General features: G+C 59.5%; 2 protein-coding genes across 2 annotated transcripts in view; both read right to left on the bottom strand.

Moving 5' to 3' along the window:
- SRCAP (Snf2 related CREBBP activator protein) overlaps positions 1–10,630 on the bottom strand; it is a 49,022-nt gene extending 38,392 nt beyond the window's left edge. The window contains 6 exon segments of the mRNA XM_074857453.1: positions 3,263–3,403; positions 5,723–5,908; positions 7,298–7,483; positions 8,698–8,876; positions 8,972–9,047; positions 10,414–10,630. Coding sequence (XP_074713554.1) covers positions 3,263–3,403; positions 5,723–5,908; positions 7,298–7,468 — 498 coding nt within the window. The 5' untranslated portion in view covers positions 7,469–7,483; positions 8,698–8,876; positions 8,972–9,047; positions 10,414–10,630.
- A 1,816-nt stretch (positions 10,631–12,446) lies between these two features.
- PPP4C (protein phosphatase 4 catalytic subunit) lies at positions 12,447–26,798 on the bottom strand. Its single transcript, XM_074857451.1, has 9 exons — positions 26,756–26,798; positions 21,391–21,490; positions 21,204–21,255; positions 20,463–20,513; positions 19,690–19,791; positions 17,893–18,066; positions 16,076–16,202; positions 14,159–14,348; positions 12,447–13,172 (listed from the first exon to the last, which is right to left on the bottom strand). The coding sequence occupies exons 2-9, from the start codon at positions 21,486–21,488 to the stop codon at positions 13,043–13,045; spliced, it is 924 nt and encodes a 307-aa protein (XP_074713552.1). The 5' UTR covers positions 21,489–21,490; positions 26,756–26,798; the 3' UTR covers positions 12,447–13,042.
- Between the last annotated feature and the right edge of the window lie 93 nt (positions 26,799–26,891).

Here is a 26,891-nt window from a genome sequence, read left to right as displayed (position 1 = left end):
CCAATGGCCACCAAACATCATCTAATGGTCACCACGGGTCACTAACAGCCACCCAACAGCCACCTTGGGTCACCAGTGGCCACCCAACATCATCTAATGGTCACCACGGGTCACTAACAGCCATCCAACAGCCACCTTGGGTCACCAGTGGCCACCAAACGTCATCTAATAGCCACCGTGGGTCGCTAACAGCCACCCAACAGCCACCTCAGGTCACCAGTGGCCACCCAACGTCATCTAATGGCCACCACGGGTCATTAATAACCACCTCGGGTCACCGGTGGCCACCAAATGTCATCCAAAGGTCAACACAGGGCACTAACAGCCACCAAGAGCCACCTCGGGTCACCAGTGGCCACCAAATATCATCTAATAGCTGCCATGGGTCACCAACAGCCACGCAACAGCCACCTCAGGTCAGGTCACTAGCGGTCACCCAGTGTCATCGAATGGCCACCAGGGGTCACTAGCGGCCACCCAAGGTCATCCAACAGCCACCACGGGTCACTAACAGTCACCCAACAGCCACCTTGGGTCACCAGCAGCCACCCAGCATCATCCAACAGCCACCTTGGGTCACCAGTGGCCACGCAATGTCATCCAATGGCCACCATGGGTCCCTAACAGCCACCCAGTGGCCACCTCGGGTCACCAACAGCCACCATGAGTCTCTATCGTCAACCTCGGGTCACCAGTGGCCACCAAATGTCATCTAATGGCCACCACAGGTCACTAACATCTACCTAGCGGCCACCTTGCATCACCAGTGGCCACTCAATGGCCACCACATGCAACCAGTGGCCACCCAACAGCCACCATCGGTGACCAACTACCACCCAATGGCTACCATGGGCGACCAACGGCCACCATGGATGACCAATGGCCACCCAAAAGCCACCATGGGCAACCAATGGCCAACACAGATGACCAAGAGCCACCCAATGGCCACCACCGATCATCAATGGCCACCACGGGCAACCAATGGCCACTGTGGGTAACCACTGGCCACCCAATGGCCACCTCAGGTCACCAATTGTCACCATGAGCAACCAACAGCCAACACACACGACCAACAGCCACCCAGTGGCCGTGGGTCACCAGTGGCCACCCAACGGCCACCATGGGTGACCAATGGCCACTCAACGGCCACCCAATGGCCACCATGGGCAAAACCACCACCCAACGGCTATTGTGGGCAACCAACAGCCACCACAGGCAACCAACTACCACCCAACGGCTACCAGGGATGACCAACAGCCAACCAAAAGCCACCATGGGCAACCAAAAGCCATCCAACAGCCACTGTGGGCAACCAATGGCCATCCAATAGCCACCATGGGCAACCAGCAGGCAGCATGAGCAACCAATAGCCACCACAGGCACGCAGTAGCCACTGAGTGGTCATCAAGGGCAACGAACGGGTGCCCAGTGGCCACCGTAACCACGCAACAGATGACCCCAGGGCAGCATGGGCATCCAACGAGCACCTAATGGCCACCACAAGCAACCACTGGCCACTCACTGGCCAGCATGGGTGGCTACTGCCTACCCAAGAGCCACCATGGCCACCCAATAGACATTTTGGCCACTCAATGATCATCACGGGCAACCATTGGGCCACTGCAGGTGACCACCAGCCATCTGAAGTGTCCACTGGCCACCGTGGAGCCTAACAGGTGCCCATGGGCCACCATAAGGGACCAATGGCCACCCAACAGCTACTGAGGTCACCAACTAGCCATTGAGAGCACCCACTAGCCACTCAATGACCACCATGGCCACCCACCAGCCACGTGCTGCAGCGCTAGAACAGCAGGACAAAATGGCTGCCAAGGGTGATGGTGGCCACCCAAGAGAGCTTGGTAGCCCAGTGGGGGTTGACAATGCTGTGCTGAGCACCCTTGGGTCTCCTGGGGGTGGTGGCCACCCAAGGCAGTTTGGTAGCCCAGTGGGGGGTTGGGGATGTGGTGCTGGGCACTCTCGGGTACCCCAGGAGTTAGTAGCCACTCAGCAAGGGGTGGTAGCCCAATGAATGACCAGGCTAGAAGACTGGGTGTGGGGACACCCAATGGGTGGTGGCCAGGAAAGTGGATTTGGTAGCCCAGCAGCAACAGGAAACTGGGCACCCTCGGGTGCTCCTGTGGTGGGTGGCCACCCAAAGGTTTTGGTAGCCCAAGGTCATGGGGTGCCGATAACCCTTGGGTGGTGGCCATCTAAGGGAGGTTGGTAGCCCACGGTGATTGGGTATGGGGTGTTGTGCACCCATGGGTGCCACAAAGAGGGTGGCAACCACCTGAGGTGGTTTGGTAGCCCAGTGGTGTTGAGCACCTTTGGGTGTCCCAGAGAGTGGTGGCCACACAAAGAAACTTGGTAGCCAATAGACAGTCAGGAATGTGCCATTGGGCACCCATGGGGTGCCAGCCACCTGGTGGGGGTTGGTAGCCCAGAGATGGCTGGGCTGAGAAGTGAGAGTGCCCTGAGGGTTGGTGGCCACCAAGAAGAACTGGTAGCCGCTGGGAAACATTGGTAGCCCAACGATAGCTACATACACCCTGCCGAGCACCCAAGGGTGCCCTGGGCATTGGTGGCCACTGAGAAGAACTGGTAGCCGCTTAGAAACATGAGGGGCCCAAGGGTAACTAGATACAGCCTGCTGAGCACCCATGGGTGGCCTGAGGCTGGGTGGCCACCAAGAAGAACTGGTAGCCGCTAGGAAACATTGGTAGCCCAATGATAGCTACATACACGCTGCCCAGCACCCACGGGTGCCCTGGGCGTTGGTGGCCACTGAGAAGAACTAGTAGCCACACAGAAACATTGGTATCCCAACGATAGCTAGATACACCCTGCCCAGCACCCATGGGTGCCTTGGGCGTTGGTGGCCACCGAGAAGAACTGGTAGCCGCTTAGGAACACTGGTGGCCCAACGATAGCTAGATACACCCTGCCCAGCACCCCTGGGTGGCCTGAGGCTTGGTGGTCACCAAGAAGAACTGGTAGCCACATATAAACATTGGTGGCCCAAGGGTAACTAGGTACACCCTGCCCAGCACCCAGGGGGTGGTGGCCACCTGGTGGGGGTTGGTAGCCCACGGTGGGTGTCAGGGACATGCTGCCCAGCACCCATGGGGGTTGTTGGCCACCCAGTCCCTCCCCATCCAAAGAAGATCCCAGAACCCTGCCGAGTGGCTACAAGGGGGTGTGGGGGGGCACCCATGGGTGGGGCAGGGTGGCACCCATGGGTGGGGGGTTGGTAGCCCACCTTCTCCACGTTGCTCCAGAATTGTTTGACCTCCTTGGCGATGGCGGCGGCCACCCGGCGCAGCTTGGCCTGTTCCTCCCGCTTGGCCCGTTCCTCCTTCTGCCGCTGCTCCTCGTGGTGCCGCATCACCATCCGCACCACCTGGGGGGGGCACCCATGGGTGGGGGGGGAGCACCCATGGGTGGGGGGACACCCCAAAACCCTCCCAGCACCCAAAATCACTTGGGAATCCATGATACCCCCCAAAAAAACTTTGGTTTTTCTTCTACTGATGGTGGTCATGGTGGCACCATCATCTAAAAGGGGGCACCCATGGGTGGGGGGGGAAGCACCCACAGGTGGGGGGAGCACCCATGGGTGGGGGGGACACCCCAAAACCCTCCCAGCACCCAAAATCACTTGGGAATCCATGATACCCCCCAAAAAAACTTTGGTTTTTCTTCTACTGATGGTGGTCATGGTGGCACCATCATCTAAAAGGGGGCACCCATGGGTGGGGGGGGAAGCACCCACAGGTGGGGGGAGCACCCATGGGTGGGGGGGGACACCCCAAAACCCTCCCAGCACCCTCAAAACCTCTTGGGAATCCATGATACTCCCCAAAAAGCTTTGGTTGTTCTTCTGCTTCTGGTGGTCTTGGTGGCATCACCATCTCCACCAACTAAGAAGGGCACCCATGGGTGGGTGGGGGGGAGCACCCATGGGTGGGGGACACACCCCAAAACCCTCCCAGCACCCCAAAACCTCTTGGGAACCCATGATACCCCCCCATAAAAGTTGGTCTTCTACTGCTGGTGGTTTTGGTGGCACCACCATCTCCACCACCTAAGGGGAGCACCCAAGGGTGGGGGTGGGAGAGCACCCACAGGGGGTCCTGCAAATGCCCAAGATGGAGGAGGGGAGTCTCCAGTGGCTTTTATTAGGTTGAGCTTTGTCCAAAGCACCTCTAAACCCCTCAGAGATGCCACCAGAGCTTCTCCAGTGGCTTTTATGAGGTTGAGCCTCGCCTAGAGCTTCTCCAAACCCCTCAGAGACACCACCAGAGCTTCTCCAGAAGGTTGAACCTCGCCCAAACTCCATCCCAACCCCTCAGAGATGCCACCAGAGCTTCTCCAGTGGCTTTTATGAGGTTGAGCCTCGCCTAGAGCTTCTCCAAACCTCTCAGAGATGCCACCAGAGCTTCTCCAGTGGCTTTTAAGAGGTTGAGCCTCCCCCAAAGCACCTCCAAACCCCTCAGAGATGCCACCAGAGCTTCTCCAGTGCCTTTTATAGGTTGAGCTTTGCCTAGAGCTTCTCCAAACCACTCGGAGATGCCACCAGAGCTTCTCCAGTGCCTTTTATGAGGTTGAGCCTCGCCTAGAGCTTCTCCAAACCCCTCAGAGACACCACCAGAGCTTCTCCAGAAGGTTGAACCTCGCCCAAACTCCATCCCAACCCCTCAGAGATGCCACCAGAGCTTCTCCAGTGGCTTTTATGAGCTTGAGCTTTGCCTAGAGCTTCTCCAAACCCCTCTGAGATGCCACCACAGCTTCTCCAGTGGCTTTTACAAGGCTGAGCTTTGCCTAAAGCTCCTCCAAACCCCTTGGAGATGCCAACAGGGCTTCTCCAGTGACTTTCATAAAGCTGAGCTTTGCCTACAGCTCCTCCAAAACCCTTGGAGATGCCACCACAGCTTCTCCAGGAGATTGAGCCTCCCCCAAATCCCACTGAGATACCACCAGGGCTTCTCCAATGGCTTTTATGAGGTTGAGCTTTGCTCAAAACTTCTTCAAACCCTTCTGAGATGCCACCACAGGTTCTCCAGTGGCTTTTATAAGGTTGAGCCTCGCCCAAAGCACCTCCAAACCCCTTGGAGATGCCACCAGAGCTTCTCCAGTGGCTTTTATGAGGTTGAGCCTCGCCTAGAGCTTCTCCAGACCCCTCAGAGATGCCACCAGAGCTTCTCCAGTGGCTTTTATAAGGCTGAGCTTTGCCTAGAGCTTCTCCAAACCACTCAGAGATGCCACCAGAGCTTCTCCGGTGGCTTTTATGAGGTTGAGCTTTGCCTAGAGCTTCTCCAAACCCCTCTGAGATGTCACCAGAGCTTCTCCAGTGGCTTTTATGAGGTTGAGCCTCGCCTAGAGCTTCTCCAAACCACTCGGAGGTGCCAATAGAGCTTCTCCAATGGCTTTTATGAGGTTAAGCCTCACCTTGAGCTTCTCCAAACCCCTCAGAGATGCCACCAGAGCTTCTCCAGTGGGTTTTATAAGGTTGAGCTTTGCCTAGAGCTTCTCCAAACCCCTCAGAGATGCCACCAGGGCTTCTCCAGTGGCTTTTATGAGGTTGAACTTTGCTTAAAGCTCCTTCAAACCCCTCGGAGATGCCCCCAGATCGCCAGCAGTGGCTACGGGGTTGAGTCGTGTGTCGTCCCCGTCCCCCCCCCCAATCCCGCCACCCCCACACCGTGGGCGGGGTCCCCACCTTGCGGGCGACGCCCCTCTTCCAGCGCCGTTCCTGGGCGAAGTCGGCGGCCAACCACTGCATCTCCTCGCAGAGATAGTCCCAGTGGACCTTGGGACGGGCCGGCTCCGGGACCTTGGGCAAGCGCCGTAACGACCAGAAGCCCTCGCGCTTCATCTCCGCCACCCGGTGCTCCACCTCCGCCTCCTGCGCGGCACGGCGGGGGTTAACCCCACCCCTAAATCCACCCTGAACCCCCCCAAAAAAAACCCACCACGGGGGACCAGAGATTCTCCAGGGGCTGATAGAGGGTTGGGTCAGCCCAAATCACCCCCAAAACCACCCCGAATCCCCCAAAAACCTGTTCTAGAAAATGACGGAGATTCTCCAGGGGCTGATACAGGGTTGGGTCAGTCCCGATTGCCACCCCCCAAAATCATGTTCTAGATGAGGATGAAGATTCTCTAGTTGCTGATACAAGGTTGTGCAAGACCCAAACACCCCCAAAACCACCCTGAGCCCCCCCAAAAGCCTGTTCTATAAAATAACAGAGATTCTCTGGTGGCTGATATAGGGTTGGGTCAAGGGGAATCACCCCCCAAAAACCCCTAAACGCCCCCAAAAACATCATTTATAAAAAAACAAAGATTCTCTGGTGGCTGATAGAGGGTCGGGTCAGCCCAAATCACCCTAAAAACCACCCTGAGCCCCCCAAAAACATCTTCTATAAAATGACGGAGATTCTCCAGGGGCTGATATAGGGTTGGGTCAATCCCAATTGGTCCCCAAAAAACCTTTAAACACCCCAAAATCGCATCCTATATGAAAATAAAGATTCTCTAGTAGTTGATATAGGGTTAGGTCAGCCCAAATCACCCCCAAAACCACCCTGAATCACCCCAAAAACCTCTTCTATGAAAGCACAGAGATTCTCTGCTGGCTGATATAGGGTTGTGTCAGGCCAAATCACCCCCAAAACCACCCTGAACCCCCCAAAAACCTGTTCTATAAAATAACAGAGATTCTCTGCTGGCTGATATAGGGTTGGGGCAAGTGGAAACACCCCCAAAAAAACCCCCAAACCCCCCCAAAAAACGTTTTCCATAAAAGGACAGAGATTCTCCAGTGGCTGATATAAAGTTGGGTCAGTCCCAACTGGCCCCCCAAAAACCTTTAAACGTCCCCAAAATCACGTCCTATACGAAGATAAAAATTCTCTAGTGGCTAATATAGGGTTGGGTCAGCCCAAAAAACCCCTAAACCCCCCCAAAACATCTATAAAAAGAGAGAGATTCTCTAGTGGCTGATATAGGGTTGGGCAAGACCCCAATCACCCCCCAAAATCCCCTAAACTTCCCCAAAATATGTTCTATATGAGCGCAGAGATTCTCTACTGGCTACTCTAGGGTTGGGTCAGCCCCAAGTGGCCCCCAAACCCCCCCAACAACACCCGAGACTCTCCAGTGGCTACTATAGGGCTGAGCCAGTCCCCAAGTGCCCCCCAAACCCCCCCCCCCAAAATAACACCCGAGACTCTCCAGTGGCTTCTATAGGACTGAGCCCCCCAAAACCCACCCCTGGGGGGGGGACACTTACATGCTTGGCCTGCTCGGCGATCTCAGCGTGGGTCTTGTCCCAGAGGCTGGGGGGCTCCGGGGGACCGGGGGGGCCATCGGGACGGGGGGGGCCGGCGGGCGAGGAAGCGGGGGGCGAGACGCTGCCGGGGGAGCCCGAGGAGGCGGGGGACACCGGGTTGCTGCCCGTCATTCTGGCCGGGGGGAGCTGTGAGGGGGGGGGACACAGACACACAGAGAGGGGGGACGTGAGGGGAGAATTGGGTTTTGGGGGGGCTCAAGGGGAGTTAGGGGGGGCTGAGGGGTGACTCTGGGGGGGGAACGGGGCTGTAGATGAGGTTTTGGGGGGATTATAGGGAGAAAAGGAGAATCTTGGGGGGGCTATAAGGAGGCAGGGGTAGGTTTGGGGGGGCAGGGATGAGTTTGGGGGGCTGTAGGGGTGCTGGTATCTTGGGCGGGTCTATGGGGAGTTGGGGGGACGGAGGTGAGTTTGGGGGTGTCTATGGGGGGTGCAGGTGAGTCTTGGAGCACCTATGGGGAGTTTGGGGGGGTCTGTGGGGGATGGGGGTGAGTCTTGGGGCATCTATGGGGAGTTTGGGGGGACAGAAATTAGTTTGGGGGTGTCTATGGGGCTGCAGGTGACTCTTGGGGGGGGGTCTACTGGGGTGGGGGTGAGTCTTGGGGGTGTCTATGGGGAGTTGGGGGTGACACCGGTAAGTTTGGGGGGGTTATAATGGGGCACGGATGAATTGGGGGGCACAGATGTGTCTTGGGGGGGGGTCTGGGGGGACAGGAGGAAGTTGGGGGGGGCCTATGGGGATGGGGGGGCGGGGGGGGAGTTTGAGGGATCTATAGGAAGGGGGGAGCTACAGCTGAAATTTGGGGGGGGTCACCGGAAACCTGAGGGGGCCTATGGGGGGTGTGGGGGAATCTGGGGGGGGGCTCTGGGGCTGTAGGTGGGTTCTAGAGGTTTGGGGGGTCACTTTGGGGGGGTTACAGAGGTTGAGGGGGTCACTTTGGGGGTTATAGAGATTTGGGGGGTCACTCTGGGGGGTTATAGAGGTTGGGGGTCACTTTGAGGGGTTATAGAGGTTGGGGGGTCACTCTGGGGGGTCACAGAGGTTTGGGGGAGTCACTCTGGGGGGGTCAGAGGTTTGGGGGGGTCACTCTGGGGGGGTCACAGAGGTTTGGGGGGGTCACTCTGGGGGTCACAGAGATTTGGGGGTCACTTTGGGGGGTTATAGAGATTGGGGGGGTCACTCTGGGGGGGTCACAGAGGTTTGGGGGTCACTTTGGGGGGTTATAGAGGTTGGGGGGGGTCACTTTGGGGGTGCTGAGCCCCCCCCGCCCCGCCAATTCCCGGGCCTATGGGGAGGTTTAGGGGAGTCCCGTGTCCCCCCTGCCCCTCCCCCATCCCCTCACCTGGGGGTGCAGCGGTGGGTGGGGGCGGGGTGGGGGGCGGGGGGGGGCCCCGGGGCCACCCGCCTGCCCCAGGGCATGCTGGGAAGGGGGGGCCTCATCCTGCGCCGGCGGCCGCCGGGCCGAGCCCTCGTCCAGCTCCTGGGCGCCCGGGCGGCCCAGCCTGCGCTCCGCCGAGCCGCCTGCAGGGTGGGGAAAAAGGGGTGGGGGTGAGGGGGACACCCATGGGTGCTGGCCCCCACCCCCCCCATAGCACCCATGGGTGCTGTCACCCCACCTGTGTGCGCGGGGCCCTCCTCCTCCTCCTCACACTCCACTTCCACGGTGTCGGTGGCGCGGGGGGGGGGGCGTTCCTGGGGAGCGGGAAAGGGGATGGGGGGTGGGTGGGTGAGCCCCCACCCATGGGTGCTGACCCCCACCCATGGGTGCTGCCCTCCCCCAAATGGGGGAGAGACCCCCTTCCCCCACCCCTGACCCCAGGTGCCCTCTGAACTTTGACCTGTGATGGGGGGGGTGGGGGGGGTGTGTCCCAATTGGGGGGTCCCTAAGCCCCACGGTGGGACCCTCAGGGTGCCCCTATGGGTGCACCAAAACAGGACCCTCTGGGTGTCCTGCATGGGGGGGTCCCTCACCCCCACAGGGACCCCAAAACCCACTTGGGGGACCCCAAGTCCCACAGTGAGATCCTCAGGGTGCCCCGTGTGGGGATCCTTCACCCCAAAACGGGACCCTCTGGGTGTCCTGCATGGGGGGGGGAGTGGGTCCCTCACCGGCACAGGGTTCTCAAGCCCCAGAGCAGGACCCTCAGGGTGCCCCACTTTGGGGTGGCCCACATTGGGGGTCCCTCACCCCCACAGGGTCCCCAAAACCCACTTGGGGGTCCCCAGGCCCCACGGTGGGACCCTCAGGGTGCCCCAAAACAGGACCCTCTGGGTGTCCTGCATGGGGGGGGGTCCCTCACCCCCACAGGGACCCCAAAGTCCACTTGGGGGTCCCCCAACCCCACAGCAGGACCCTCAGGGTGCCCCTATGGGTGCCTTGTGTGGAGGTCCCTCACCCCAAAACAGGACCCTCTGGGTGTCCTGCATGGGGGGGTCCCTCACCCCCACAGGGACCCCAAAACCCACTCTGCGGTCCCTCAACCCCACAGCGGGACCCTCAGGGTGCCCCACATTGGGGGTCCCTCACCCCTCACCCAGTTCCCCTGCCCCATGGGGGGCATCCCTCACCCCATAGAGGGGTCCCCAAGCCCCACAGCAACCTCCTTAGGGTGCCCCCCCACATGGAGATCCCTCACCCCACAAAACCACCCTATGGGTGCCCCGCCCCCCCCCCCAGCAGGATCCTTGGGGGTGCCCCACATGGAGATCCCCCCCCAAAACCAGCACCCTCGGGGTGCCCCACACCGGCACCCTCACCCCACACCGGGGTCCCCAAACCCCCACAGCCGGACCCTCGGGGTGCCCCACATTAGAGGGACGGGGGAAGGGGGGGGGTCCCTCACCCCACACCGGGAACCCCAAAACCCCCACACGGACCCCTCACCCCACACCGGGGCCCTTGGGGGTGCCCCACACCGGGGTCCCTCACCCCACACCGGGATCCCGCACCCCACACCGGCCCCTCCCCCCCTTCCCGCCCTTTCCCGGAGGAGGGGGAGGGGAAGGAAGGTGGCGAGAAGGGGGGGGGGGGGGGGGGGGGTCGCCGCTCTCCCGTTACCGATCGCTCCCGGCCGTTCCCGCCGCAGCCCCGGCACCTCACCGGGGGAGGAGGGAGGGAGCGGGGGGAGGGCGGGCGGAGGGACCCGGGGAGGCGCCTCCCGCTCCGCCTCCGCCGGCCTCAGCCCCGCCGCGGAGCCGCCGCCATCCGCCGCCGCAAAATGGCCGCCGCCCCCCCCTCTCCCCTCCCCCGGCCCCGCCGCCGTCTCCCCCTTTCCTTTCCCTTCCCCCCCCCTTCTCCTCCTCCTCCTCCCCCTCCTCTTCCTCCTCCTCCTCCTCCTCCTCGCTCCGCCGACCCCCCCCCTCCCGCTCCCCCCCCCTCCCCGCCGCCGCCCGGGGGGCTCACGGGAAATGGAGTCCGCCGCGCCGGAGCCAGCGGCAAAATGGCGGCGGCCGCCGCCGCGCGCGCTGCCGGCCGAGGGGGCGTGGCCGGGCGGGATCTCGCGAGACTTCGGCGCGGCGGGCGGAGGGGGGAAATCTCGCGAGGTTACAACACACTCACACACCCCCCACGCCCCCCTGCGGGCGCGTCCAGAGATCTCGCGAGAGTTCGGGGGGCGGGCGAGAGGCGGGAGGAGGAGGAGGTGGGGGGGGAAGATGGCGGCGGGCGGCGCGTGGCGGCCGGACACGCCCCCCCCGGCCCGCCGTGAGGGGCGGCGCTTGGGGAAGGGGGCGGGGCGCGGCGGGAAACGTAACGCAGGAGGCTCCGCCCCCTCCCTCACCCCGACCAATCCGCTGCGGCTCCGGGGGAGGACGGAGCGCGCGCGCGCGCAACACTCCCCCCCCCACCCCCCACCCCCGCTCCCGGTAGTGACGTCACGGCCCGGGCACGTGGCGGCGAGGCGGCTTCGGGGGTGAGGGCGGCCATGTTGGGTCAGCCCCAGGGGATCATGGGAGAGTGGCCATGTTGGGTCAGCTCTAGAGGATCATGGGGGGGTGGCCATGTTGGGTCAGCCCCAGGGGATCATGGGAGAGTGGCTGTGTTGGATTGGCCCCGGGGGATCATGGGAAGGTGGCCAAGTTGGGTCAGCCCTAGAGGATCATGGGAAGGTGGCCATGTTGGGTCAGCCCCAGGGGATCATGGGAAGGTGTCCCTGTTGGGTCAGCCCCGGGGGATCATGGGAAAGTTGCCATGTTGGGTCAGCCCCAGAGAATCATGGGAAACTCACCATATTGGGTGACCCCTAGAGGCTCATGGGAAGGTGGCCATGTTGGGTCAGCCCCAGGGGATCATGGGAGAGTGGCCATGTTGGGTCAGCCCTAGAGGATCATGGGAGGGCAGCCATGTTGGGTCAGCCCCAGGGGATCATGGGAAAGTCACCATGTTGGGTCAGCCCCAAGGGATCATGGGAAAGCCGCCATGTTGGGTCAACCCAAGAGACTCATGGGAGAGCGGCCATGTTGCATCAGCCCAGGGGATTGTGGGAGAGGCCATGTTGGTTAACCCCAGAGAATCATGGGAGAGTTGCCACATTAGGTCAGTCGCAGGGAATCATGGGATGTTGGCTATGTTGGGTCAGCTCTGGGGGATCATGGGAGGGTGGCCATGTTGGGCCAGCCCCAAAGAATCATGGGATGTTGGCCATGTTGGGTCACCCCTAGAGGCTCATGGGAGAGCAGCCATGTTGGGTCAGCCCCCAAGAATCATGGGAAAGTGGCCATGCTGGGTCAGCCCCAGGGGATCCTGAGAGGGCAGCCATCTTGGGTCAACCCCAGGGGTTGATGGGAAGTCAGCCATGTTCAGTCCAGCCCCAGAGGCTCATGGGGAATCCCCGAGCTCAGGCAGGCAGCCCTGCAGCTCCAGGTCAGGACGCGGCTCCGGGGGGGCGGGGCCTGTGCATGGGGGTCCCCTGTAGCCTCCCACCCCCTACGTGTCTCCTATAGGGTCCCCTACACCCCATGTGACCTGTGACCCCCCTTCCACGTCCCCTATAGCCTCACCTGTCCCCTACAGACCCCCCCAACCTGTGTCCCCTATAGCCCCCCCATGTCCCCTATAGTGACCCCCCCCCCATATTTTACAATACTTCAGGGGGGTTTTGACATTTTTTTATCTAAAAGGAGCAGAAACGGCATCGAAAAAAATCCCCGTTTTTACCCCAAAACGCGCGTGGGGAGGGAAGGGCCACCCTGGGGTGTGTGTGGGGGGGGTGGGGTGTTGGGGGGACAGCAGGGAGGGCCCCAAGGGTCACGGGGGTGTCCCCAAACGTCTCACAGGGTGTCCCCGAGGGTCACGGGGGTGTCCCCAAAGGTCACACTGTCCTCAGGGGTCACGGGGGTGTCCTCAAAGCTCACGTGGTGTGTCCAAGGGTCATGTGACGTACCCAAGGGTCACGTGTAGGGGACCAGGGTGACCCCAAGGGGGGACAAGGCCACATGGGGGGTGGGGTGGGGGGTGGCTCTAGGTGTCCCCAGGGGACACGGGTGACACCGCAGTGGCCCGGGGGACAAGGAACAGCGCAACATCCCCGAACCTCCCTGGCTGCCCCCGCCAGCTGCCGCCATCTTGGAGGGGACACCCCACGTCTCCCCGGGGACACGGTGGCCCCGCGGGACTCCCCGGGGTGGCCCCAGGGGACACGGGTGACCCGTTGGGGACACGGGCGGGGAGGACGGGGGGTGTGGGGGTGTCACAGGAAGTAGTCGGCCACCGGCTTCTTGGAGGGGATCCCCCGCGTCTCCTGCGGCGCCGCCTCGAAGATGATAAATTCCTTCTGCAGGTGCTCGTCCAGCTCCAAGATGGCCGCCACGTTCCCGCACCTGTGGGGCAGAGCGTGTGCTTAGCCTGTGCTTAGCGTGTGCTTGGCGTGTGTGTGGTGACATGCCCGGGGAAGGGGCCTCAAGCCAACCCTGGGGTGGGGACGGTCCCCTTCAAGTGTCCCCGGGAGCCCCCTTTGAGTGTCCCCCTGCCCCGTGTCCACTCGTTACGTGTCCTAGCGAGTCCATAGCATGTTGTTAGCGTGTGCTTAGCGTGTCAGCTCACCTGCAGCAGCAGTTGGTGCCCAACCCCACGACAAAGACGGGCCCATTCAAGCGTCATTTGGGGCCCACTCAGCTCCTCCCACCCCGTTTCCCCCCATCATGTGTCCCATCTCATCTTAACATGTACTTAGTGTGTTTTTAACATGTTGACTCACATGTAGCAGCAACTGGTGGTCAAGCCCATCATAAAGATAGTACTATTCATGCGTCGCCTCACACCAGTGTCCCCCCACCCCGTGTCCCTTGGCCCCTCACTCCCCCACAGCTTAATGTGTTCTTAGCATGTCCTTAGCATGTCAAGACCCCCCATCAACCCCAAGCCAACCAGACGAAGCAGACGCTCCCTTCCCAGCGCCACCAGCAGCCCTCCACTGTGCCCCCAATCCCCGCCTCCTCCCCTCACATCTGCTTAGTGTGTCCTTAATGTGTTCTTAACATGTTCTTAACATGTCCTTAGCGTGTCAAGACCCCCCATCAAACCCAAACCAACCAGACGCTCCCTTCCCAGTGCCACCAGCAGCTCCCAACCGTGCTCCCAATTCCCGCCTCCTTCCCTCACATCTGCTTGGCGTGTACTTAGGAGGTTCTTAACGTGTTCTTAGCATGTCCTCAGCATGTCAAGACCCCCCATCAACCCCAAACCAACCAAAGCGGACGCTCCCTTTCCAGCGCCACGAGCAGCCCCCCACCATGCCCCCAATCCCCGCCTCCTCCCCTCACGCACACTTAGCGTGTGCTTAGCATGTTCTTCGCATGTGGCTGACCTGTAGCAGTAGTTGGGGGCGGACCAGACGGTGAGAACGGTCTCATTGAAGTGCCACTTGTAGCCCTCCATGACGAGCTGGTGGGCGCGGCAGATCATGTCGATGTCGTTGGAGGCGTTGAACTGGGCCACCACGTCGCTGCCGAACAGGTACCCGGCCCCCCGCGGGGACACGCCCCAGCCCGTCGTGTCTGCCGACACGCCACACGCGTGTCACCGGGCGGGGCGGGGCTTCCCACGGAGAGGAGGTGTGTGTGTACATGTGTAAGGGCGCACACGGGGCGTATCGAGGCACATGGGGCAGATCAGGGGTTGAGGGTGGGGACGCATGATACATGCGTGTGACACGTGTCCACACGTGACGTGGAACAGCATGGCTGGGGGGTCACACGCATGTCCCAAAGCCACGTGGGTCAGCCCAGAGTGGCTATGTAGGAACATGTGACACACACGTGTGTCACACATGCCCACGTGTAACCCATATGTGTGTCACATGCACCCACACGTGACCCGTGTGTCACATGCACCCACACGTGACCTGTATGCATGTCACATGCCCACATGTGCCCCATACATGTGTCGTGTGCCCACGTGTGACCCACATGTATGTCACACGCACCCACGTGACCCATACGTGTGTCACATGTGACCCATATATGTGGACGTGACCCATATGCATCACACATGCCCACACGAGACCCGTACGTGTCACACACACCCAAACTTGACCCATAAGTGTCACGTACACCCATGCGTGCCCCATACATGTTATGTCCACATATGACCTATACATATTATGTGCCCACACATGACCCATACACGTCACACATTCCCCATATGTCACACGCACCCACACGTGACCTCGTGTCACATGTGACCCACACGTATGTCACATGCACCCACATATGACCCATACATGTGTCATGTGCCCACATGTGACCCATACATGTCACATGTGACATGTGGCCACACGTGACCCATGTCACACATGCATCCACACATGACCCATACGTGTTACGTGCCCACAGGTGACCCATACATGTGTCTCACACACCCCCACAACCCATATGTGTCAGGCGTGCCCACACGTGTCCCACATGAGCATCGTGTGTGCCCACACATGCCCCATACATGTGTCATGTAGCCATATGTGCCCCATACATGTGTCACATGTGCCCACGTGACCCACACGTGACCCATACATGTGTCACACACACTCCCACTTAACCCACATGTGCTGTGCACACCCCCATGTGACCCATATGTGTCACGTGACCCATACGTGTGTTACAGGCACCCACACGTGACCCATGCATGTCATGCGTGCCCACATGACCATACAGCTCACCCCCACAGGTGCCCCATGTGTCATGCACGCCCACATGTGCCCCATACGTGTCACGTGACCCATATGTGCGTCACACGGGCCCACATGTGACCCATACATGTGTCACGTGCCCACACACATCACGCAGAGCAGCCCAATGAGGCCACTGGGTTACACGTGTGTCACGTGCAGCAGCCTGGCATGGCTGGGGGGGTCAGACGCGTGTCACCTGGAGCCCCACAGGAACTGTTGGGAGAACACGTGACCCACATGTGTGTCGTATGTGTCCACATACATCACGTGGGGCAGCCTGATGGGGCTGTGGGGTCACACACGTCTCACATGGACCACGCCGGGGAATCACACGTGTGCCAGCTAGAGCCACGCCCCCCAGCCCACCACCTCCACGTCACAACACACAATGCACACGCATGTCACACGCGTCACCTCGAGTGACAGACCCACCCCAATGGCAGTAGGGAGGCCACGGGGCATGACACAAGGATGTAACACGGGATAGGGATGGCCTCACCCCGTCCCAGTGGGCGGGACGTGCCCCGACACGCCCCGACACGTGTGTGCGGGACCTACCCTCGGGGTCGGACCAGAGGAGGTCACACATGGGGCCGTCGTGGGGCACCTCCTGCTTGCGGTCGATGGTGCGGATCTGGTCGAGCGTCTGGATGGAGGGTGAGAGGCCCCCGTGCACGCAGAAGATCTGCAGGGACACGCGTGTGCTTAGCATGTGGGAGGTGTGTGTGACCACATGGCCCCCCCCCAATATTGGAAGCACCCCAGGGGGAACAAGGCACACACCCCCTCCCACCCCCCACAGCCCCTCTAAAACCAACCCCAGGGGCCTCCTCCCACCTCCACATGTGCTTAGCATGTCCTTAACATGTCCTAATATAACCTTAACGTGTGCTTAGTGTGTCCTAACATATATCAGCAGCCTCATCGTGCTGCCAACGATAGCGATGAGGCTGCGGAGAACAAAACTGCCAGCACCACGCCCCAACATGCAGCCCCAGGGGCCTCCCCACCTCCTCACATGTGTTTAGCATGACCTTAGCGTGTCCTTAACATGTCCTAAACATGTTCTAACATATCCCAGCACCCTCTTGGCACCATCCATGGTGCCAATGATGCTGAGAAAAGCAAAGCTGCCACAACAGCCCCCTCCAGTGCAGCCCAAGGGCTCTCCCCACCCCCTCACATGTACTAAGCTTGACCTTAGAGTGTCCTTAACATGTCCTTAGCATGTTCTAATGTATCCCAGCACCCTCGTTGTGCCGTCCACAACAGTAACAAGGCTGCAGAGAGCAAAGCCACAGGCACAGCCCCCCCCAACAGAGCTTCCTACCCCTGCACTTGTGCTTAGCGTATCCTTAGCATGTTCTCAGCATGTCCTTAGCATCTCTGTACATGTCCTTAACGTGTCCTTAGCATGTTCTAACGTATCCCAGCACACTTGTGGCATCATCTGTGATGCCAATGACGCTGAGAAATGCAAAGCCACTGGCACAGCCCCCCCAGCGCAGCCCTGGGCCTCTCCCCACCCCCTCACATGTACTTAAGCTTGACCTTAGTGTGTCCTTAACATGTCCTTAGCATGTTCTAACGTACCCAGCACCCTCGTGCCATCCACGACAATAACAAAGCTGCAGAGAGCAAAGCCGCAGGCACAGCCCCTCCAAATAGACGTTCCTACTCCTCCACGTGTGCTTAGCATGTTCTTAACGTGTCCTTACATGTCCTTAACGTGTCCTTAGCATGTTCTAACATATCCCAGCACCCTCATGGCACCATCCACGATGACAATGATACTGAAAAAAGCAAAGCCAATGGCACAGTCCCCTCCAGTGCAGCCCTGAAGCTCTCCTCACTCCCTCACATGTGCTTAGCACGACCTTAGCATGTCCTTAATGTGTCCTTAGCATGTTCTAACTTATCCCAGCACCCTTGTGGCACCATCCATGATGACAATGATGCTGAGAAAAGCAAAGCCACTGGCACAGCCACCCCCAGCGCAGCCCAAGGCCTCTCCCCATCCTCTCCCATGTACTTAGCATGATCTTAGCATGTCCTTAACATGTTCTAAGATATCCCAGCGCCCTTGTGGCACCATTCACAATGACGATGACACTGAAAAAAGCGAAGCCAATGGCACAGCCCCTCCTGTGCAGCCCTGAGGCTCTCCCCACCACCTCACATGTACTTAGCATGACCTTAACGTGTCCTTAACATGTTCTCACGTATCCCAGCGCCCTCACTGTGCCGTCCACGACAATAACAAGGCTCCAGAGAGCGAAGCTGCTGCCGCAACCCCCTCGCCCACCAGCCTCCGCTTCCTCCCTGCACCCTGGCGTGCCCTTAGCGTGTGCTTGGCGTGCGCGGGGCGCGCCAACCTTGCCGTCAATGATGGCGGAGAGGCTGAGGTAGTCGAAGATCTCGGTGCAGTAGCGCCAGACGGTGACGGAGCCGTATTTGCGCAGGCACTCGTCGTAGAAGCCGTACACCTGCGTGATCTGCCGGCTCTCGTGGTTCCCCCGGATCAGCGTGATGCGGTCGGGGTATCGGACCTGCCGTGGGCAGAGGACTGGGTAACCCCCCCCTCCGCCGGATTCCTGGGGGGCCCGCCCCGGATGCTTGGGGGCTCCCTGAAGATCCTGGGGAGCCTATAGCTACCTGCCTGGATGCCTGGGGGGCCCCCCCCCCCCCCCAAGCCTGGGGACCTCTCAAGGGTCCCCACCTGGACAGCTGGGGGCCCCCCAACGCCTGGGTGCCCTCCATGGGTCCCCCCAGTGCCTGGGTGGCCCCATGGGTCCCTGCCTGGATGCCAGGGGCGCCCCCCCCAGAGACTGGGTGCCCCCCATGGGTCCCCACCTGGACACCTGGGAGCTCCCGAAATGCCTGGGGGTCTCTCCCTGGGCCCCCCCACAGCCTGAGGGTCTCCCATGGGTCCCTGCCTGGACACCTGAGTGTTTCCTAAATGCTTGGGGCCTCCCATGGGCCCCCCCAATGCCTGGGTGCCCCCCTGGGTCCCCACCTGCACACCTGAGGGTCCCCCAAAATGCCTGGGGGACCCCAATAGGTCCCTGCCTGATGCGTGGGTGCCCCCCCCCCCCAGAGCCTGGATGCTCCTCAAGGGTGTCCACTTGGACACCTGGAGGCCCCCCAAATGCCTGGGTGCCCCCCATGGGTCCCCACTTGGACACCTGCCCCCCCCCCCCCCCCCCCCCCCCCCCCGAGATGCCTGGGGACTCCCCACAGAGCCTGTGAGCCTCCCATGGGTCCCTGCCTGGCCAGCTGGGTGGCCCCCCGAGATGCCTGGGGGCCCCCCAAATGCCTGGGGGGTCTTGCCATGGGCCCCCCCCAATGCCTGGGTGCCCTCCATGGGTCTCTGCCTGGATGCCTGGGGGCCCCCCACAGATCTGGGGACCCTATAGGTCCCTGACTAGATGCCTGGGGGCCTCCCATAGGCCCCCCCTAGAGCCTGGGTGCCCTCCATAGGTCCCCACCTGGACACCTGGGGGGCCCCCCACAGACCCTGGGGTCCCTCCCTGGGTCGCTGCCTGGATGCCTGGGCCCCCCCCACCCTGAGCCTGGGTGCCCCCCCGGGTCCCCACCTACACACCCACACTTGGGTGTTCCCCAAGTGCCTGGGGGTCTCCCATGGGCCCCCCCCAGATCCTGGGGGCCCCCCTGGGTCCCTACTTGGATGCCTGGGTGCCTCCCCGAGATGCCTGGGGGCCCCCCAAAAGCCTGGGGGGTCTCCCATGGGCCACCCCCAAGCCTGGGGCCCCTCCATGGGTCCCCACCTGGACACCTGGGTCCCCCCCATGGGGGTTCCCCCCCCCTCCCCCAGATGCCTGGGTGCCCCCTCAGGCCCCCCCCAGACATCAAGGTCCCCCCATGGACCTCTGGGTCCCTCCATGGGTCCCTCTTTGGACATCTGGGTCCCTCCCCAAACCTCTGGGGTCCCCATAGGTGCCCCCCCCAACTCCTGCATCCCCCCCCAAATATCTGAGTCCCCCCATGGGTCCCCCCCAAATACCTGGGTGCCCCCATGGGTGCCCTCCCCATTCCCAGACACCCAAGTCCCCCCCTCCAGTCCCCCCCCCTGTATGTCAGGGTCCCCCCCAACACCTGAGTGCCCCCATGGGTGCCCCCCCAGACACTTGGGTGCCTCCCCAGACCCCCACCTTGAGGGCCAAGAGCAGCAGAAAGGTCTCGACGCTGTAGAAGCCCCGATCCACGAAGTCCCCCATGAACAGGTAGTTGGTCTCAGGGACGTCCCCCCCGACCTGGGGGGGGCACAGGGGGGTGCTTAGGGGGCAGGTGGGGGGCAATAAAGGGGCACAGGGCAGTTGGGGGGCAATAAAGGGGCATGAAAAAGTGATTGGGGGGCACAAGAGGCACTTAGAGGGTGGCTGGGGTGCAGCTGAGGAATAGTTGGGGGGCAGTAAGGGGGCACTTAGGTGGAAGTTAGGGGCAATAAGGGGGCATGAAAAAGTGGGGGGTGCACTTGGGGGGGCAAAAAGGGGGCACGAAGAAGTGGTTGGGGGGCACTTAGGGAGTGGCTGGGGGACACAGGGCGCACTTAGGGGGCAGTTGGGGGGCAGTAAAGGGCCATGAAAAAGTGGTGGGGGGCACTTGGGGGGTGGCTGGGGGTCACAGGGGGCACTTAGGGGGCATTTGGGGGGCAATAAGGGGCCATGAAAAGGGGGGGGTACTTGGGGGGCAAAAAGGGGGCATGAAGAAGTAGTCAGGGGGCACTTAGGGGGTGGTTGGGGGGCACAGGGGGCACTTAGGGGGCAGTTGGGGGTTGGGGATGTGGTTAGGGGCGCAGTTGGGGGACAGAGGGGGGGCAGTTATAGGGGGGTTGGGGGGCACGGAGGGTGGTTGGGGGGCTGTCAGGAAGCACTTGGGGGGCACTTAGGGGTCTGGGGGGGGGGGCACTTAGGGGGCAGCTCACCCTGAAGAGCTCCTTGAGGTCATAGAACTGCCCGTGGATGTCACCACACACCTTGGGGGGGGGGGGGGGGGGGGGGGGGGGGGCAGGTAAAACTGGGGGTCAGAGGCCCCCAAGTGCCACCCCCCCAGACCCCCAAGTACCCCCCAGGACCCCCCACTGCCCCCCAAAACCCCCCACTGCCCCCCCACCTCCCATATCTGCCCCATAGAGTCTCTGTCCCCCACCCCTCCATCCCGACATATCTGCCCCCCAGAGCCCCCCCCACCTCCCGTATCTGCCCCATAGACCCTCTGCCCCCCACCCCCACACATCCACCCCCCCAGACCCCCCACTGACCCCCCCAAACCCCCCAGCCCCCCTTATCTGCTCCCTAAAACCCCCCACTACCCTCCAAACCCCCCCAACCCCCCCCACCTCCCATATGTGCCCCATAGAGCCTCTGTCCCCCACCCCCACATATCTGCCCCCCAGAGCCCCCCCAACTGCCCCCCATATCTGCCCCCCTGGACCCCCCCAACACCCCAAACCCCCCAAAGCCCCCCAACCGCCCCCCAAAACCCCCCACTGCCCCCCATCTCCCATATCTGTCCCATAGAGCCTCTGTCCCCCACCCCCCCACCCCCCCATATCTGCCCCCCAGAGCCCCTCAAAACCCCCAAATGCCCCCCAGATCTGCCCCCCTGGACCCCCCACAACCCCCCCCCGAGCCCCCCAACCCCCCCCCCAAGCCCCCCAACTTACAGTGACGGGGGAATCGACCCGCTGGACGTTGCTCTCCTCCACCAAAATCTCCCTGAGAATGAAACAAAAGGGAGGGGGGGGGGAGGGGGCGCACAATAATTACCCCCAAGAAGAACTAATTAACCTCTAGAGGGATCTAATTAACCCCTAGGGGTGTTAATTACCCCCCAGGGAAGGGATTAATTACCGGGCTTTGGCGCAGAGGGCCTTGACTTCGCTCTCCTTGATCAACTCGCAGCGGCGCAGCTGCTCGATCTGCCGGTCCAGGTCGCTCAGCTCCCCCATGGCTGGGGCACACCCCCACCAATTAGCCCCCCCACAAGTAATTAACCCCTCTCCAGAAGTAATTAACCCCCCTTCCAAAATAATTCACCCCCTCACAAGTAATTAACCCCCCCTCCAAAATAATTAACCCCCTCAGAAGTAATTAACCCCCTCTCCAAAATAATTAACCCCCTCAGAAGTAATTAAACCCCCCTCCAAAATAATTAACCCTCTCAGAAGTAATTAATCCCCTCTCCAAAACAATTAACCCCATCAGAACTAATTAACCCCCCTCCAAAATAATTAACCCCTTCAAAAATAATTAACCCCCTCAGAAGTAATTAACCCCCCCTCTAAAATAATTAACCCCATCAGAAGTAATTAATCCCCTCTCCAAAACAATTAACCCCATCAGAACTAATTAACCCCCCTCCAAAATAATTAACCCCTTCAAAAATAATTAACCCCCTCAGAAGTAATTAACCCCCCCTCCAAAATAATTCACCCCCTCACAAGTAATTAACCCCCCCTCCAAAATAATTCACCCCCTCACAAGTAATTAACCCCCCCTCCAAAATAATTCACCCCCTCACAAGTAATTAAACCCCCCTCCAAAATAATTAACCCCATCAGAAGTAATTAACCCCCCCTCCAAAATAATTAACCCCCTCAGAAGTAATTAACCCCCTCTCCAAAATAATTAACCCCCTCAGAAGTAATTAACCCCCCCTCCAAAATAATTCACCCCCTCACAAGTAATTAACCCCCCCTCCAAAATAATTAACCCCCTCAGAAGTAATTAACCCCCTCTCCAAAATAATTAACCCCTTCAGAAATAACTAACCTCCTCAGAATTAACCCCCTCTCCAAAATAATTAACCCCATCAGAAGTAATTAACCCCCCTTCAAAATAATTAACCCCTTCAGAAATAACTAACCTCCTCAGAATTAACCCCCCTTCAAAATAATTAACCCTCAGAAGTAATTAATCCCCCCTCCAAAATAATTAACCCCCTCAGAAGTAATTAACCCCCTCTCCAAAATAATTAACCCCTCAGAAGTAATTAAACCCCCCTCCAAAACAATTAACCCCCCCAAAATAATTAACCCCATCACAATTAACCCCCTCTCCAAAATAATTAACCCCATCAGAAGTAATTAACCCCCCTCAGAAATAATTAACCTCCTCAGAAGTAATTAAACCCCTCCAAAGTAATTAACGCCCTCAGAAATAATTAACCCCCCCTCCAAAATAATTAATCCTCAGAAGTAATTAACCCCCTCCAGAATAATTAACCCTCTCAGAAGTAATTAATCCCCCCAAATAATTAACTCTACTCCAGAAATAATTACCCCCTGAAATAATTAATCTTCTCCAGAAATAATTACCTTCCTGAAGTAATTACCCCCCAGAATTGCCCCCCCCACAAGTAATTAACTCCCCTCCAGAAGTAATTACCCCCCCAAAGTAATTAATTCCCTCCAGAGGTAATTACCCCCCTCCAGAAGTAATTAATCCCCCTCCACAAATAATTAACTCTCTCCAGAAACAATTAACCCCCCCCCCGAGGCAATTAACCCCCCTCCAGAAATAATTAATCTCTCTCCAGAAGTAATTACCCCCCTCCAAGATAATTAACTCCCCTCCAGAAGTAATTAACCCCCCCCCAAAATAATTAACCCCCACAAAATAATTAATCCTCCTCCAGAAGTAATTAGCCCCTCTCCAAAAGTAATTAACTCCCTCCAGGAGTAATTAACCCCCCTCCAGAAAAAAATAATCCTCTCCAGAAAAAAATTAACACACACCCCCCCGCCAGTAATTAACGGTCCTCCAGAAATAATTAACCTTCTCCAGAAATAATTACCCCCTCCCACCAGAATTAAACCCCCTTCCAGAAGTAATTAACCCCCCTCCAGAAGTAATTAACCCCCCTAAAATACCCCCCCAAAATAATTAACCCCCACAAAGTAATTAATTCTCCTCCACAATTAACCCCTCTCCAGAAGTAATTAACTCCCCTCCAGAAAAAAAATACTGCCCTAATTAACCCCCCTCCAGAAGTAATTAACCCCCTCCAGCAGTAATTAACCCCCCTCCAGGAGTAATTAACCCCTAAATTAACTCCCTTACAGCAGTAATTAAGCCTTCTCCATAAGTAATTAAACCCCCTTCAAATTAACTCTCTTCAGAAGTAATTAACCCCCCCAGAATTATCCCCCCAAAATAATTAACCCCCTCAGAATTAACTCCATCAGAAGTAATTAACCCCCCAAATAACCCTCCCCAAATTATTAACCCCCCTCCAGAAGTAATTAATCCTTGCCAGAAATAATTAACCCCTCTCCTAAAGTAATTAAACCCCCAGAAATAATTACCCCCCCCGAAGTAATTAGCCCCCATCCAGAAGTAATTAACGCCCCAAATAAACCCCCCAAAATAATTAACCCCCAAAATAATTAACCCTTGTGCAGAAGTAATTAACTCCCTTCTAGAAGTAATTACCCACAAAGTAATTAACACTCCACAAGTAATTAACCCTCCTCCACAAATAATTAACCCCCCAGCAATAATTAACCCCCTTCCACAAATAATTAACATACTCCAGAAGTAATTAGCCCCCCTCCAGAAATAATTAGCCCCCTCTCCAGAAGTAATTAACCCCCCAAACACCCCCAAAATAATTAACCCCCCCATTAATTAACCATGCTCCAGAACTCATTAATCCATACAGCTCCAGAACTCATTAATCCCCTCCAGAAGCAATGACCATCACTCCAAAGATAATTAACCCCCTCCACAGCCAATTAATTCCTCTCCAGAAAATAATTAACCCCCCAGAAATAACGAACACCCCTCCAGAAATAATTATCCCTTCTCTAGAAGTAATTAAATCTGCCAAAATAATTAATCCCCTCCAAAACTAATTAACCCCCCAGGACTAATTAACCCCCTCCAGAAGTAATTTAATCCCCCTCCAGAATTACACCCCCCCACCCAGTAATTAATCTTCTTAGAAGTAATACCCCCCCCCCACCAATTAATCCCCTCCAGAAGTATTAACCCCCCCCAAGTAATTACTCCCTCCAGATCTAATTACCCCTTTGGGCCCTAAAGGCCCCACACCCGCCCCAGGGGTCCCCAACTGCCCCCCAGCCCCCCATAACACCACTCCCACACAATGCCCCCCCAAAACTGCCTCCAGCCCCCCCAAACCGCCCCCAGCACCCATAAAAGCCCCCAACCCCCACCACAGCACTCCACAAAAACTGCTCCTGCACCCCTGAGGACCCCCCCGCTGCCCATAACCCCCTAACCACCCCCTCACCCCTAAAAGCCCCCAACCCCCCAAAAACTGCACCCTGCACCCCTAAAAGCCCCCACACACCCCCCAGCACCCCAAAAACTGCCTCCTGCACCTCTGAGACCCCCCCAGCTGCCCCATAACCCCCCAAACTCCTCCTCGCACCCCTAAGAGCCCCCCATAACCCCCCAGCCCCCCCATAACTGACCCCCCCACCCCATAACTGCCCCCCAAACCCCCTCCTGCACCCTACACCCCCCCATAACTGCCCCCCCCACCCCAACACACCTCCTGCCCCCCAGCCCCTCCATAACCCCCCAACCCCCATAATGGCCCCCCCACCCCAAAACTGCCTCCAGCCCCCCCAAACCGCCTCCTGCACCCCTAAAAGCCCCCCCAACCCCCCCAGCACCGCAAAAACTGCCCTCAGCACCCCTGAGACCCCCCCGCTGCCACCATAACCCCCAACTGCCTCTTGCACCCCTAAGAGCCCCCATGACCCCCCAGCCCCCCATAACTGCCCCCCCCCACCCCAGACCTGCCTCCTACACCCCAAGAGCCCCCCAGACCCCATAACTGCCCCCCCAAACCACCTCCCAGCCCCCAAACACCCCCTGCACCCCAAAAGCCCCCCCATAACCCCCTCCAGCCCCCATAACACCCCCATAACTGACCCCCCCACCCCAAAACTGCTCCTGCACCCCTAAGAGCCCCCCAAAACACCTGCCCCATAACCCCCCAGCCCCCCAAACCCACCTCCTGCACACCCTAAAAGCGCCCATAACCCCCAAAACCACCCCCCACTGCCTTCTGCACCCAAAGCCCCCCCATAACCTCCCCAGCCCTTAACTGACCCCCCACCCCAAATCCACCTCCTGCACCCCTAAGAGCCCCCTTAACACCCCCAAACCCCTCCTGCACCCCAAAAGCCCCCCCACTGCCCATAACTGACCCCCCACCCCCAAACCCACCTCCTTCACCCCTAAACCCCCCACCTCCCCCCCACAAACCCACCCCCTGCTCCCCAAGAGCCCCCCATAACCCCCAGCCCCGTAACACCCCCATAACTGACCCCCCCACCCCAAAACTGCCTCCTGCACCCCTAAGAGTGCCCCATAACCCCCCAAAACCAACCCCCCACCACCTCCTGCACCCCAAGAGCCCCCCCAGCCGCCATAACCCCCCCAAACCCACCTCCTGCACCCCAAGACTGCCTCCTGCACCCACCCAAAAGCCCCCCAGCCACGCCCCATAACTGACCCCCCACCCCAAAACTACCTCCTGCACCCCAAGAGCCCCCCCATACCCCCCACCCCCATAACTGACCTCCAAACCCAAAACCGCCTCCTTCACCCCTAAAAGCCCCCCACAACCCCCCCAAAAACCGCCCCCCACAAACCCACCCCCTGCACCCCAAGAGCCCCCCTCGACCCTCCCAGCCCATAACACCCCCATAACTGACCCCCCACCCCAAAACTGCCTCCTGCACCCCTAAGAGCGCCCCATAACCCCCAAAAACCTCCCCCCACCGCCTCCTGCACCCCCCAAGAGCCCACCCATAACCCCCCAGCCGCCATAACACCCCCAAACCCACCTCCTGCACCCCAAGAGCCCCCCAGCCCCCCAAAACTGACCCCTCACCCCAAAACCGCCTCCTGCACCCCCAAAAGCCCCCCATAACTGACCCCCCCACCCCAAAACTACCTCCTGCGCCCCTAAGAGCCCCCCCAGCCCCCAAACCCACCTCCTGCACCCCAAGAGCCCCCCCAGAACCCCCCGCTCCATAACTGACCCCCCCACCCCAAACCCACCTCCCTCACCCCTAAACCCCCCCAAAACCGCCCCCCCACCCCACCCCCTGCACCCCAACACCCCCCCTCGACCCTCCCAGCCCACAAACCGCCCCCCCACCCCAAAAGCTCCCCCCAGCCGCCCCCCAACCCCCAAAACCACCCCTTTTCCCCCCAAAAAAATCACCCTCACCCGCCGCGACCCTCCGCCGCCGCCGCTGCGCGTCACTTCCGGCCGGCCCTTACCGGAAGCGGAAATGCGCGCTGCTAGACCGGAAGTGACGCGTGCGCAGAGGCGCCAGAGGGGGCGTGGCCACAGCACGGCGCCA

Source organism: Strix uralensis, unplaced genomic scaffold, assembly GCF_047716275.1.
Source record: "Strix uralensis isolate ZFMK-TIS-50842 unplaced genomic scaffold, bStrUra1 scaffold_215, whole genome shotgun sequence".
Lineage (NCBI taxonomy): Eukaryota > Metazoa > Chordata > Aves > Strigiformes > Strigidae > Strix > Strix uralensis.
The sequence above is the reverse complement of the archived record's forward strand: the minus strand, read 5'-3'. Positions and strand labels throughout refer to the sequence as shown.

Coding starts and splice junctions, on each gene's coding strand:
- PPP4C (XM_074857451.1), bottom strand. CDS start 21,488: ATGGGGGAGCTGAGCGACCTGGACCGGCAGATCGAGCAGCTGCGCCGC. Junction 20,514..21,203: donor GGGTCGATTCCCCCGTCACT/GTAAGTTGGGGG, acceptor CCCCCCCCCAAG/GTGTGTGGTGACATCCACGG. Junction 16,203..17,892: donor CCGCCATCATTGACGGCAAG/GTTGGCGCGCCC, acceptor GTGTCCCTGCAG/ATCTTCTGCGTGCACGGGGG.